General features: G+C 38.9%; 1 protein-coding gene across 2 annotated transcripts in view; it reads right to left on the bottom strand.

Moving 5' to 3' along the window:
* Nucleotides 1-13,532, bottom strand: part of MAGI3 (membrane associated guanylate kinase, WW and PDZ domain containing 3) — a 248,042-nt gene that overhangs the window by 70,603 nt on the left and 163,907 nt on the right. For both annotated transcript variants that reach the window (XM_030324312.1, XM_030324313.1), the window contains exons 4-5: nucleotides 8,668-8,877; nucleotides 2,065-2,239 (exon numbers count right to left, since the gene is read on the bottom strand). In XM_030324312.1, the coding sequence (XP_030180172.1) occupies nucleotides 2,065-2,239; nucleotides 8,668-8,877 (385 nt within the window). The remainder of the gene's footprint in view (nucleotides 1-2,064; nucleotides 2,240-8,667; nucleotides 8,878-13,532) is intronic.

The raw sequence follows: 13,532 nt of genomic DNA, 5'->3' as shown, positions 1-13,532 counted from the left end.
CTAGACCAAATTCACAACTGTTACTTGAGAAAAGCTTAACACTTTGGTTCCAAGGACCCCAAATGTTTATTGCTAAGTTAGCAAATGTAGGCAATCTCCTAGGACTTTACCCAGTATTTCCCAAGGTGAAGAAATGCCTGTAGGAGCTATCCCTAAAACATGACAGCTAAAAGCTACAGACCTAGATTAATATTCTTTTCTTACAGATGCATGATTTAATAGCAGCAGTAAGATCAAATACATTAGCTATAGCAAACAAAAGAGCTTTGTGTAGCAGCAAATAATATTTGGCTATCTTGCGGTTATGAACCCTTAATCAGATATGTGGTTTGCAAATATTTTCTCGTATCCTGCAGGTTGCTTTTTCACTCGTTGATTGCTTCCCTTTGCTGCATAGTTTTTAAGTTTGATGAAGTCCCATTCGTCTACTTCTGCTTTTGTTGTCTGCAGTTTTTGTGTCATATCCAAGAGGTCCTTGCCAAAGTCAATGCCATGAAACCTTGCCCCTGTGTCTTCTAGGAGTTTTATAGCTTCAGGTCTTATATTTAGGTCTTTAATGTATTTTAATAATATTCAACCATAAAGGCATTTCTTTTATAAATTCTCTCCCCTCTCTGTAATCTACTACTTTATCCCCATTTGCAGGATAAAGTACTGTCAGATTCAAGGTCTCATACGCTGCTTCTAAAGATACTCTAGCCTCTTCTAATGACTCTACAACTTACTTGGGGATTTATTTCTAAAATCATAATGAAAGTCCAAAGTTTAAATTACCCTTGAAAAACCCCTTAAATTATCCACAGAGAAGAATATACCTGATTTTTTCTATTCTGCATAATCCTTGTCATTAACGTTTATGTAAGTGTATAATGTAAGTAATAATGTACCATATATGGTAAAAACAATACAATACACACAAAATCTACATGTTTTAAATACTAAAATCTCCTTGGTAAAGCAAGATGCTCATTTTATGGGAAGGATGTGGAATTTGGGACCAAATGAAGAAACAGATTCAAGTCTCCCACTCCTAATTCATTTTTAAGTATGTGTTCCTTGACTGCAGTATCCAGCCCTCAATATTTTAACTGTTACTTAACTGTTATACTCTATAACTTCACTGCATTCATATTCTACCTCTGGGCAAATTATTTTAAAGATGAGAATGACAGCTGCGTCAGAACATAAAAATGCTTCACAATGAAACTTCCAAAAAATCATTTCTTCATACTGATGATATAAAAATCATTTATTATATTATTCTCTGGTCTAAACCATATAAAATTTTAGGTTGATCAGATACATGTGGTTCTATATCTCTATAAATACATTTTATATTAATAGTGCTTTCTCATAAATTAGGTTTTATCAATTTATATTGTACCAATTAGTCTGAGGACCAGTGATGGTTCCCTCCTATATTATTCAACTACACTGCTTGAATGCATCTAGAACTGAAAATATTAAGCTCAGATAATAAATATGTCCTCCCTCCAGATGATGGTAATTCTTGAAATGCTCATTAAGTTAGCCAATCTACCAAAAGTTTAAAAAAACAGCCAGGCAAAATACTCTTCATTCCTACATTTTTCATTATTCGTGACAAACCTGTTTTTAATCCTCTTGTTTTTAAAAAACTAGAAGTCAAATACACTATTCCTTTATCCAAGTCAAATAAAAATGAAATATCATCCAGGGAAATCATCAGATTTAGGATCAACTGTTACTTGTATGAAAAAATATATATATTTTTAATGTTTATTTATTTTTGAGAGAGACAGAGCAGGAGTTGGGAGGGGCAGACAGAGAAGGAGACACAGAATCTGAAGCAGGCTCCAGGCTCCGAGCTGTCAGCACAGAGCCCAACAGGGGGCCTGAACTCACAAACCGGGAGATCATGATCTGAGCTGAAGTCAGATGCTCAACTGGCTGAACCACCCAGGCACCCCAATCTTTTTAAAGAAATATAAAAGAAATGGAAGCCTTGTGAAATGAGAATTTAAAAATGTTAAGACAAGCCTCACAGTGACGGGCGTGTTAGAAGAGATACAGACATTTGCTTACTCAATGAAGTAGATCATCCCCGTGTCGGTGTAGGCCATTTCCCAGTTTTTGGGCAGTGGTTCCAGGTTCTCATCTCTCATCATATAATTTCTGAAGTCCATGGAGCTATTTGTTTGGTTATAACTCGGGACAGTCTTCATCCAATCAGAGGACTCAGAATGCCTCTCTCTGTTTTCTGCCATTCAAAACAGAACAGTGTGCAAAGTAGGTAAAGTTACATTCTCTTCAGATAGCTCTCTGCACTTCTAACAAAATGCCAAACATTCACTGCAAATTTCCTTGTATAATATGTCCATGTTCGGCTGTAAAATTTTTGAAGTGACAAACATACTAAATTTTTTTCATTTGCTAAGTGACATTAACCCAGGATAGCATCTCTGATGTCGTCTGGGAAAGAAGCAAAAAATAACACTGGAATCAATTCAGTACATAGTGAATACATATCTGTCACAGTACTACCAGCGACAGCAGCTGCAGTGGCTCTTATGCTGTCCTTTTATAATTCCAGGCTCTAGTTTAACTCATAATCTTCACAGCAACCCTGTTTATTATTTACTAATTCTAATAATTTATCAATATAATATTAATTATATTTATTATACTATTTATCCCTCCTATTCTGTTTTACAGATTATAGATGAGGACACTAAGGCACAGTGAGGTTTCAGTCAAGGTCAAGCAGCTAATGATAGCAAAGTTGGGTTTCACAGCAATAGCACTGCTAGGAATTTACCCAAGGGATACAGGAGTGCTGATGCATAGGGGCACTTGAACCCCAATGTTTATAGCAGCACTCTCAACAATAGCCAAATTATGGAAAGAGCCTACATGTCCATCAACTGATGAATGGGGAAGAAATTGTGGTTTATATACACAATGAAGTACTATGTGGTAACGAGAAAGAATGAAATATGGCCTTTTGTAGCAATGTGGATGGAACTGGAGAGTGTTATGCTAAGTGAAATAAGCCATACAGAGAAAGACAGATACCATATGTTTTCACTCTTAGGTGGATCCTGAGAAACTTAACAGAAACCCATGGGGGAGGGGAAGGAAAAAAAAAAAAAGAGGTTAGAGTGGGAGAGAGCCAAAGCATATGAGACTAAAAAAAAAAAAAAAAAAAAAAAAAAGCATAAGAGACTGTTAAAAACTGAGAACAAACTGAGGGTTGATGGGGGGTGGGAGGGAGGGAAGGGTGGGTGATGGGTATTGAGGAGGGCACCTTTTGGGATGAGCACTGGGTGTTGTATGGAAACCAATTTGACAACAAATTTCATATATTGAAAAAAAAACAAAGCATAAGAGACTTAAAAACTGAGAACAAACTGAGGGTTGATGGGGGGTGGGAGGGAGGGGAGGGTCGGTGATGGGTATTGAGGAGGGCACCTTTTGGGATGAGCACTGGGTGTTGCATGGAAACCAATTTGACAATAAATTTCATATATTGAAAAAAAAAAAGAAAAGTATTTGACAAACTGCAAAAACAAAAACAAAACCAAAGTTGGGTTTCAAATCTAAGTGGTTCACGCTCTTAACAGCTATACCAATCTGTCTCATACACATTTAACACAGGTCTTTAAAATAATACTAGTTTTTTTTAATTACACTCAACAGACTTCCTATTGCTAAATGTAATTCTGTTGGTAATATTAAAGTCCTTTTAGAGTCCCAGAGTCCATAACGTAAGTAAGAATAAAATTTGGTTACTGTCTAGGGAATTCACAATTCATGCACTTAAACCTCATTTTTAGACTTATGAGATAACAACTCCAAACTGTAGGCAATGCCTTGGAATCAAGAATCTTAGAAGAGCCTTTAGGTATCATTACATATAGTACTTCTACTCCAACTGTCCTTTATCCAAACGAGTTCTATAATCCATTAATACTACCTACTACCTTTCACTGTCCCTCGTCGTATCTTCATTGCCCTACTCATGTAACTGAAATTCCATGATCAAGCATGATAATCGCTCCCTTGCAAACAAACACTACTGATTCCTTTGCCTCAACCTTACTTCATCATACATGCTCAGCTGAACAATAATAACTCTGCTTAAATCTTTTCCCCTGCTCTACAGCAGCACACGTAGCTGAATACAGGCAACACTAACCAGTTCACTTTTGATTTATGACCACTAAGCTCAAGAGGGCATTTAACGATGTATGATAATCACAGGAAATTTTAGTCCATTCACTCTGCCACTCTCCCAGATAACCATTTCATACCTTCCTTCTCCTTAAATCTACCATTACTTCTCCCTTATCCCTAATCTCATTTGGATGACTTTGTTTCCTGCACACAGCGAAATCCAATGATCAATTCTCAGTGACCATCTTATGTGAGCTATCAGTGGCATCTGAGAGTTTATCATTCTCTTTCCCTGGCTTCCAGGACACTCTACCCTCCTGGTGTGCTTTCTATCTCACTGGCTTTTCTCAGTCTCCCCGAGCTCCATGTATTAGAGGCCTTCTCAGGGTTCAGTCTTTGGACCTTTTCTCTTCTCTTTCTATACTTACTCTCTTGTGGATCTCATTCAGTGTCATTACTCTGCAATGACAGCTCTACACGCCGTATGCTGATGATGCCCACATATGCATCTTCAGACCAGCCATAGACCTTTAAATCCAAGCTCAAACATGACATTTCCATCTGGATGTCTAGTGAGCATCTCAAGCTCAAATACCCCAGTGTGAGCCCCTAACACCCTTTGCCAACCCAAAATGACTCCTCTTTAAATCTACCTCATCTCAATAAATGCAACTCCATTCTTCCAGATATTCAATCTAAAACCCATGAAATGATCTTTGTTCTCTTGGGCCTCATATCCAGTCTGTCGGCAAATGTTACTCATTTGTAAGTGGCTCAGGCCACTTCCTACCTGTCACGCTTTAATCAGGTCCAAACCAATATTTCTCACTTAAATTACAACCTCTTAACTAGCATCGCTGTTCATGCCCATGCCCTCCGACTGCCTGTTTTCTTTAATTTAATTTAATTCTATTTTATTTCATTTCTTTAGAGGGTGAGAGCAGGGGAGGGGCAGAGGGAGTGGGAGAGAGTGAATCCCAAGAAGGCTCCCTGCTCAGTGTGGAGTCTGACGCAGGGCTCGCTCTCACAACCGTGAGATCATGACCTGGGCCAAAATCAAAAGTCAGACACTTAAGCAACTGAGCCACCCAGACGCATCATCCTACTGCTATTTTCAATGCGAAGCAAGAATCAGTTTATTAAAATCTGTTTTATCCAGTTATGCTTCTACTCAAATCCCTAAGTGGTTTCTCATCTCAAAATAAAAAGCAAATTCGTTTTTTAAAAAAGCCAAATTCTTCCAACGACCTATAAGATCGTATGTAATACACGTTTCCACATCCCCCAATCATTATCTGACTGACTTCACTGCTTATTATTTTATTCCCTTCCATCACTCTCATCCAGCACATATAATGCACTGTCCACACTGTATCCAACTATATTGGTCTTCTTGCCTTTGTTGGAATATTCCAGGTATACTCCCACCTCAGGGCATTTGTATTAAGAATTCCCTCTGGCTGGGATGTTTTTCTCCCAGATATTTTGAGCTTACACCCCCACTTCTTTCAAAGTCCTCTTCTCAGTGAGATCTTTTCTGCCGCTCTATTTAAAACCACAAACTTTGGTCACCACTATCTTTTATCCTTTTCCCCCTCTGCTGTTTCTCTTTAGCACTCTCTAATATATGCTATTCATCTATGTTGGATAATTCTGTCTCTTCCCACTAGAAGGCAAAGTTCATAAAGACAGGGGCTTTTGTCCGTTTTGTTCGGTATTTTATTTCTAGCTGTTAGAAAAATGCCTAGCACTTAGCCTAGCAGGTGCTCAATAAATATTTGTTGAATGCATAGTTTTAATAAAACACAGGATTCATTCTCCAGGCAAAAAAAAAAAAGTGACAGAAATTAAAACTCACTCAATGTGGAAATCAATCTGAAAGAGAGTTACATTCCTGGGATAGAAGTATTTTGCAGAAAGGCAAAAGCAAATATATGATCTCTAATACTTTTCTGATTATGGTTCAAAGTGACTGTGGAAAGGAGTTTGCTTAATAGCCAATGACTTGAAAATACTGTTCATATAGTAAACACCTTAGAAAAAAAATGTTAGCATTATTACATAACATATGTCATCCTACATGGGTACATCAACATTCTTACATTAATTCTTCAGCAATATATAAAATACTATACAACATGGTTGGGGGGGGGCGCCTAGATGGCTCAGTCGGTTGAACGTCTGACTCCTGATTTCAGATCAAGTCAGGATCTCACACGGTTCACAAGATCGAGCCCCATGTCGCGCTCTGCATTGACACTGCAGCGCCTGCTTGGGATTCTCTCCCTCTCTCTATGCCCCTTCCCCATTTGTGCTAAGTAAATAAATAAACTTTAAAATAAGTTAAACAAAATAATGTACATATTGGTATATACACAAATAAATCTTTACCTAGTCTCTCCCTACTTACCTCCCCTCAAATTGTCAATTTTTTAAGGCAGGAGTTCTAGTTTCCAATCGCAACACACAAATGCACATTTCTGCAACTTTCAGTAAGTGAACAACTACGGTTAGTATTAATTCAGAAAAGACCAAGGCTTTTTCGTCATGACTTTTATTGTTTTTTCATTAAAATATTCTGAATATTTTCTCTTACAAAGAAGTGTATAATCCAGGGGAAGTGTCCTATGGTATCCACATGCAAGTGATAGTATACAAACTGCCTCCCACTCTTGGATATACTCCCTTTATTTACTATTGAAAAAAAAAATTTTTTTTAATGTTTGTTTATTTTTGAAGGAGAGAGAGAGCGTGAGCGGGGAGGGTCGGAGAGAGGGAGACACAGAATCCAAAGCAGGCTCCAGACTGAGCTGTCAGCACAGAGCCTGCTGCGGGGCTCGAACCCACAGACCATGAGATCATAACCTGAGCCGAAGTCAGACACTTAATTGACTGAGCTACCCAAGCGCCCCAAACATTACCATCAAAAAGTTAGTAACATCTGGTTTAACAACTGGCTTCCATGACAAGCATAAAACGATGAAGGTTACAGACAGGCTTCTCTCTAGAGGAACTGCAGTGGTCACCAAAAGGCTCTTCATTAGAAGTAAAAACAGGGGGCGCCTGGGTGGCTCAGTCAGTTAAGTGTTCGACTTCGGCTCAGGTCACGATCTCACGATTTGTGAGTTCGAGCCCCTCATCGGGCTCTGTGCTGACAGCTCAGAGCCCGGAGCCTGCTTCGGATTCTGTCTCCTTCTCTCTCCGCCCCTCTGTGTCTCCTTCTCTCTCCGCCCCTCCCCAACTTGTGCTCTGTCTCTCTGTGTCTCTCAAAAAATAAATAAACGTAAAGGAGTAAAAACAGAACATTTCTCCCCCTCAAATTAAGAACACAGAAGTTCCTATATTGGGACAGGTTCATGGTCTCTAATCCCAGTCTCAAACATTTAAAAATGTTAACAGACTTAATTTTGTGGGAGAGCAATGCTCCCCTTAGAGTATGATGAGTTCCCTTAACATCCGCTAAAGAATTAGACATGAATTCACCTAAACCTTTTTAGACCTGTTTTCAGTCTCTACACCCAAATATACTGGGGTCATTAATGTCAAACATATTATGTGGCATAACTACGTGAGATGTTAGGACAATAAAACAGAACTCACACTCTGGAGGACACAAATGAATATATTAAGACAGTCAATACAATATATGCAGCAAATTTTAGTAGATGATGAGTAAAAACATCAGAGGCTTTGGGAAAATAATATGGTAATGGGTTCTGCAAATTTGGGGATGTGATCAAATTCATTCATTTACTGGGTATCAATAAAATACTTTTTTAGTTCCTACTTTGTGCCAGGCACGGTTCATGGTGCAAGGGATACAACAATGATGCATGCAAAACTTCCAGCCCTTATGAAGCTCATATTCTAGTGTTTTGAATAAAAATATTATAATAAATAGCACTAAAATTAGTTCTGCTGTAATTCTGTGGCTTCCCACTTCTACTCTCAATTAGCAGGGTAAGAATCTCCTAAGCAACCACATTAGTTAGGGGTGCTCAAAAGATTCTCCACCACTAAATATCTGTTGGTTTTGCATTTAATGAAAAATAAGAGAGTCAGGTTTGGAAATTTTCTTTGGGTGATTAAGAATTTAAATTCAACATATTGCTAACAAATCTTTCAGGTAATTTTTACTGGCATGTTTCTGACCCCCTGCATTTTTAGTTGAAGGCTGAGTCTTAAAACTACATTTTGTTCTTATCCTATAAAGTAGGACTCACGCCAACAGGATTCCCATATCTTGGAGCCTCAAATATTTCGAGTCGCAGGGTAATGGCATATCATGTTATTAGTAATGACAGCTTATTATTGACTTATCCAAACTTCCACAACTCACTTCAGCCTATTAGATGGCTGCCAGATGGTTCCATACACAACCTTTTAGAAAAAAATTAGAATTGCATCACCTGCTCTACACAGACTTTCCAATAGATTTTACTACTTCTAATTCAGTGTCACGTTAAAGTCAATACGGAAGATCAGTTAGAAGTGACTCATCTATTTACAAACCCGCATTTCCGCTGCCGTTAATAGCTTCCTTGTCCTCATCTTCTTCCTCTTCAGGAAGAGAGCTGTCCATTCTCTCCATCTTGCTGACAGATGTGGTTCGCTTTCTTTGGGATTCTGTGTCAAACTCATTATCAAAGAGGACCTGATCAACTGGATCTGGCTGGAAAGGGCTGGGTTCTGCTGGAGGTTTGGGAGTTCCATAGAAGTTTCCTGAAATGGACAAAGTAATAGCAGCTGAAAGAACTGATGTTGAATTGAGAGTCAGAACAATATGACCCAGCGTATGTCTCTGCCCTGATATCTCATACTGAGGCTTTTAATTGATCACCGTTGGCCAAAAGGAAGCCAAAACACTTCTTCTTAGGAGTGGAGGAGGGAGAAAGAACAGAAAGAACTAATTTTTCAAGAGCCCTTTACCATGTATTTTCTAACATTATCTAACTTAAAGAAAAAAAAATTTAATGTTATTTTTGAGACAGTGAGAGAGAGAGAGAGAGAGAGAGAGAGAGAGAGAGAGAGCACGAGCAAAGGAGGGGCAGAGGAAGAGGGAGACATAGAATCTGAAACAGGCGCCAGGCTCTGAGCTGTCAGCACAGAACCTGACATGAGACCCGAACTCACGAACCACGAGATTTTGACCTGAGCCCAAGTCAGACACTTAACCGACTGAGCCACCCAGGCACCCCTAACATTATCTAACTTTTTAATACTGTTTGTACTAAGGATAGGAAGTTGACTTCATGTACATAGTTTATTTATTCCTACAGGGCTGGCTTTGCATGGGATCTAAATTAGGGCCTCGTTTGTGAATTTAAATGCATCAATGCTCTTGTGTAAGACTAATTGGCATAAGAAGTGGGAGTAAAGGAAGAGAAAACTAACTCAAATAATTTTGTTCTGATGTGCAACATAATGAACTATTTTGGTAAAACGAGGAAATATGTGGGTAAAGGATAAAGCTGAGAACTAACCAGTGTGTGTTGAAATGTAGGCTGTTTATGTAAAAGTAATTTTTAGGTTCTTTGAGCATTCTAATTATATTATTTTATTTGACAATTTATTGAACAGAGACATTATTAGCATAATTCAATATTGGCTTACTCTCAGGAAAGAAAGAAATACTTTAATATTCTAAGTCTTGAGGATCAGGAATTTTTGCAGTAAAAAATAAATGTTCCAGAGTAGAATGAAAACAATTGAGTATCTTAATTTGTCATGCAATTCCCAGTAGGCGGGCAAATACAATGGAAAACCACTCAAAAGGTCTAACTACATGAATAGTTTGTGGCTCCTGCTAGTTTTGACCTTTTGTCAGCCACCATGCCAATGCTCTAGGAAGATAAATATGGTTAGGGAATAAAATACTCACTATATATATTTTAAAAATCACATCTTCTAATCAAATTCCTGGGCTCTTAAGCAGGCAATTATTATTTTTCTTTTAGTTTTTTAAGAATGTTTATTTATTATTGAGAGACAGAGAGAGACAAAGCATGAGCATGGGAGGGGCAGAGAGAGGGGGAGACACAGAATTCAAAGCAGGCTCCAGGCTCTGAGCTGTCAGCACAGAACCCGATGCAGAGCTCGAGCCCACAAACCGTGAGATCATGACCTGAGTGGAAGTTGGACACTTAACCAACTGAGCCAGCCAGGCATTCTTTAAGCAGGCAATTATGACACTCATCACATAAAGTAAATGAATGGGGTATATAATGAATTACTTTTCCCAGATGAAAAAAGCATAGGTTGTTCACCATAAAACCGAGGCAAATCTACAAATAAGTTCACCTTCAGTAGTGTGTGCCTTGAGGAGAAAGCATTAAGATAAATTCTTTGGAAATCTGACTTAGAGTGGTAATTGTCATTAAAATATTCAAGACAAAACAATGAAATCAAACCAAAACACTTATCAACTACCTCTTATCTCTCCCACTCAATAACTCCCTTGCTTCCAAATCCATGTTTGAAATGGTGTTATTCCTATCATGTAGATGGATGCAAAGATTCATATTAAAAGGCTCAGAGGAGGTCTCTGCGAACTTTCTGGGCCACGAGTAATAAAGCAAAGACTCAACGAAGAGGCCAGCTCACGCTTCTCTGGGGCAGAGGGCACAGAAACATCCCGAAGAGAAGTCTGGTGGAGGAGAAGGAGGATGCCCCAGGATTTCAATTTCTCCTGCACTGTGTCCCCCAATCACGCTGCCCAGGAATTTGGACATGCCGTGGCAAAAATCAAAAGTCCACTTCTCTAAGGACGGTAGTTGTAGTAAAAATGCTAGACACACATGTTACTGTGTAGACTTAGTAATTACTACCTCACCCAAGGAAGTTTAACTGTCTTCCTGGGTGAAATCAGACAAATTTGCGATATTGAGATTGCTACCCATGATCATGAAGATTTTAGGACTTCATAATAAATTCTGGCAGTTGCCTTATTTAAACATGATTATTGGACTTAGATTAAAAAAGAAAACTAGCGTTGCTCATAAGGAAATTAGATCTATTTTTCTTGAGTGGTTGGTAAATAGCAAGATTTCAGATACAGCAAGGCGTAAAAATGACACAGTTTGTGAATCCTACTATAGTTATTATCAGAGAAAGGTTTTCAGCTTTTTGAAGCTGTTTTGGAAGGTTTCCGCCCCCCGTCTTTTTTCTTTTCTGAAGGTTTTTTAAAATTTTTCAAATGGAATTATCAACTATTAAATATTTTAAATACACACAAAAACACAGACAAGTGTATTAGAAGCATCCTTATTTACTTAACTTTCCTTTCAGGTCTCCCTTTTATCCCTCTTTGAGGACTTGCATATATGGTCACATATCCAATTAAAGCCCTAACTTCCTGTCTCAGTCCTTCCCGTGCTCTCCTTGAGCTGTCCTGAAGTTGGTATGTGTTATTCCCCTGCACACTATGTACAACTAGGATGCATGTACATGCACACATAACATATAGATACCAATGTTTCTGTAAAAGCTTCATAAAGGTTTTTATCACATTTCATATCTTTTTAAAAATAAATGGTATACTGTATGTATTCTTTTGCATCTTTCTTTTTATACAATTATATTTCTAGGACTTATTCCTGTTCATACATGTAGATTCAAGTCTATTTAACTGCTGCATAATAGTCCATTTTCATGAAAAATTAAAGCACATCTCATTAACTCCCCTACTCAAACAGAGTTGTTTCCATTCTCTCACTGTTTCAAATTAATGCTGTAAAGACCATTCCGGCATGTGACTACATACGCACAGAGGTAAGGATTTCTCTAGTGTAGGCATCTAAAGAGGGAACTGCTGGGTTCAGAGTTAAGTGCATCTTCAAATTTACCAGCTATTACCAAGATGCTCCCCAAAAGGGGATTGTATCATTTTATACTCTTGCCAGCAGTATATGGGAGTTTCCACTTCCCACAATTATCAGACTTTAAGATTTTTGTCAATCTGATTGGTGTGAAATGGAGCATTTCAATTTGCATTTCCTTTGAATCCAGCACACAGCAATTAATAATATGTAATATGCCACACTGCCAGATCCCATGTTGTTATACTTAACAGAGGGAAATAAAGGAGAATGTCTTTGTGATGTAAGGGCGGAGAAGGACTTTTTTTTTTCACGTTTGTTTATTTTGAGAGAGAGAGAGAGTGCACGTGTGAGCAAGCACAGGGGAAGGGCAGAGACAGGGAAAGAGAGAGAGAATCCCAAGCAGGCTCTGTGCTGTCTGCACAGAAGCTGATACAGAGCTCGATCTCATGGTCATGACCTGAGCCAAGATCAAAAGAGTTGGAAGCTCAACTGACTGAGTCACCCAGGCGTCCCCAGAGAAGGACTTCTTAAAACTTCTAAAGCACAAATCCTAAGAGAAACAGTGATAAATTTCATACATAAAAATTAAGGATTTCTAGAAGATGGGTGGCACAGTGAGTTAAGCATCTGACTCTTGATTTCAGTTCAGCTCACAATCTCACGGTTCTTGGGTCTGAGCCCCACAATAGGCTCTGCACTATCAGCAGGGAGCCTGCTTGGGATTCTCTCTCCTTCTGCCCCTCTTCCATTCTCTAAAACTAAATAAACATTAAAAAAAAATTAGGGGCGCCTGGGTGGCTCAGTCGGTTAAGCGTCCGACTTCGGCTCAGGTCATGATCTCGCGGTCCATGAGTTCAAGTCCCGCGTCGGGCTCTGTGCTGACCGCTCAGAGCCTGGAGCCTGTTTCAGATTCTGTATCTCCCTCTCCCTCTGACCCTCCCTCATTCATACTCTGTCTCTCTCTGTCTCAAAAATAAATAAACGTTAAAAAAAACTAATAAAAAAAAATTAAGGATTTCTGTTTAATGAAGCAACACAGGACAAGCTTATCAGGTGCCAGAATGGGAGAAAACCTCTATAACCAATAAGGAATTAATTTCTAAATAAATATCTAAATATCTAAGAAATGTCTGCAAACGGAGATCTCACTTGAAAAAAACAAACGAAAAGGCAATTACTAATAGGCATATGAAGAGACGCTTAAACTCTCTGACTACCAGAGAAACTTGAATTTAAAGGAGATAGCACTTCCACAACCATCAGACTGGCAAAATTCTGAAGCCGGATGGTGAGGAGGTGGAGTCCTTACTGATGCTGCTGCAGAACCGACCGGCGATGCAGGGGCAGAGCTACCTCAACCCCTTTACCAGAGCGAGTACAGACAGCCCTTAAAACCCCACAGTTCTGCCCCTGGGTACGTATGCCACAAACACACTCACACAGGTCTAGGAGAAAAGGGTGTCACAGCTTTATCCGTGGTGGCGGGGGAGATTGGAAGCAATCTGGAAGTCAATCACTAGGAGAGGGGTTAAGTAAAATGCTGTGGGTTCACAACCT

The sequence above is a fragment of the Lynx canadensis genome, chromosome C1 (genome assembly GCF_007474595.2).
Source record: "Lynx canadensis isolate LIC74 chromosome C1, mLynCan4.pri.v2, whole genome shotgun sequence".
In the NCBI taxonomy this organism is placed as follows: Eukaryota; Metazoa; Chordata; class Mammalia; order Carnivora; family Felidae; genus Lynx; species Lynx canadensis.
The sequence above is the reverse complement of the archived record's forward strand: the minus strand, read 5'-3'. Positions and strand labels throughout refer to the sequence as shown.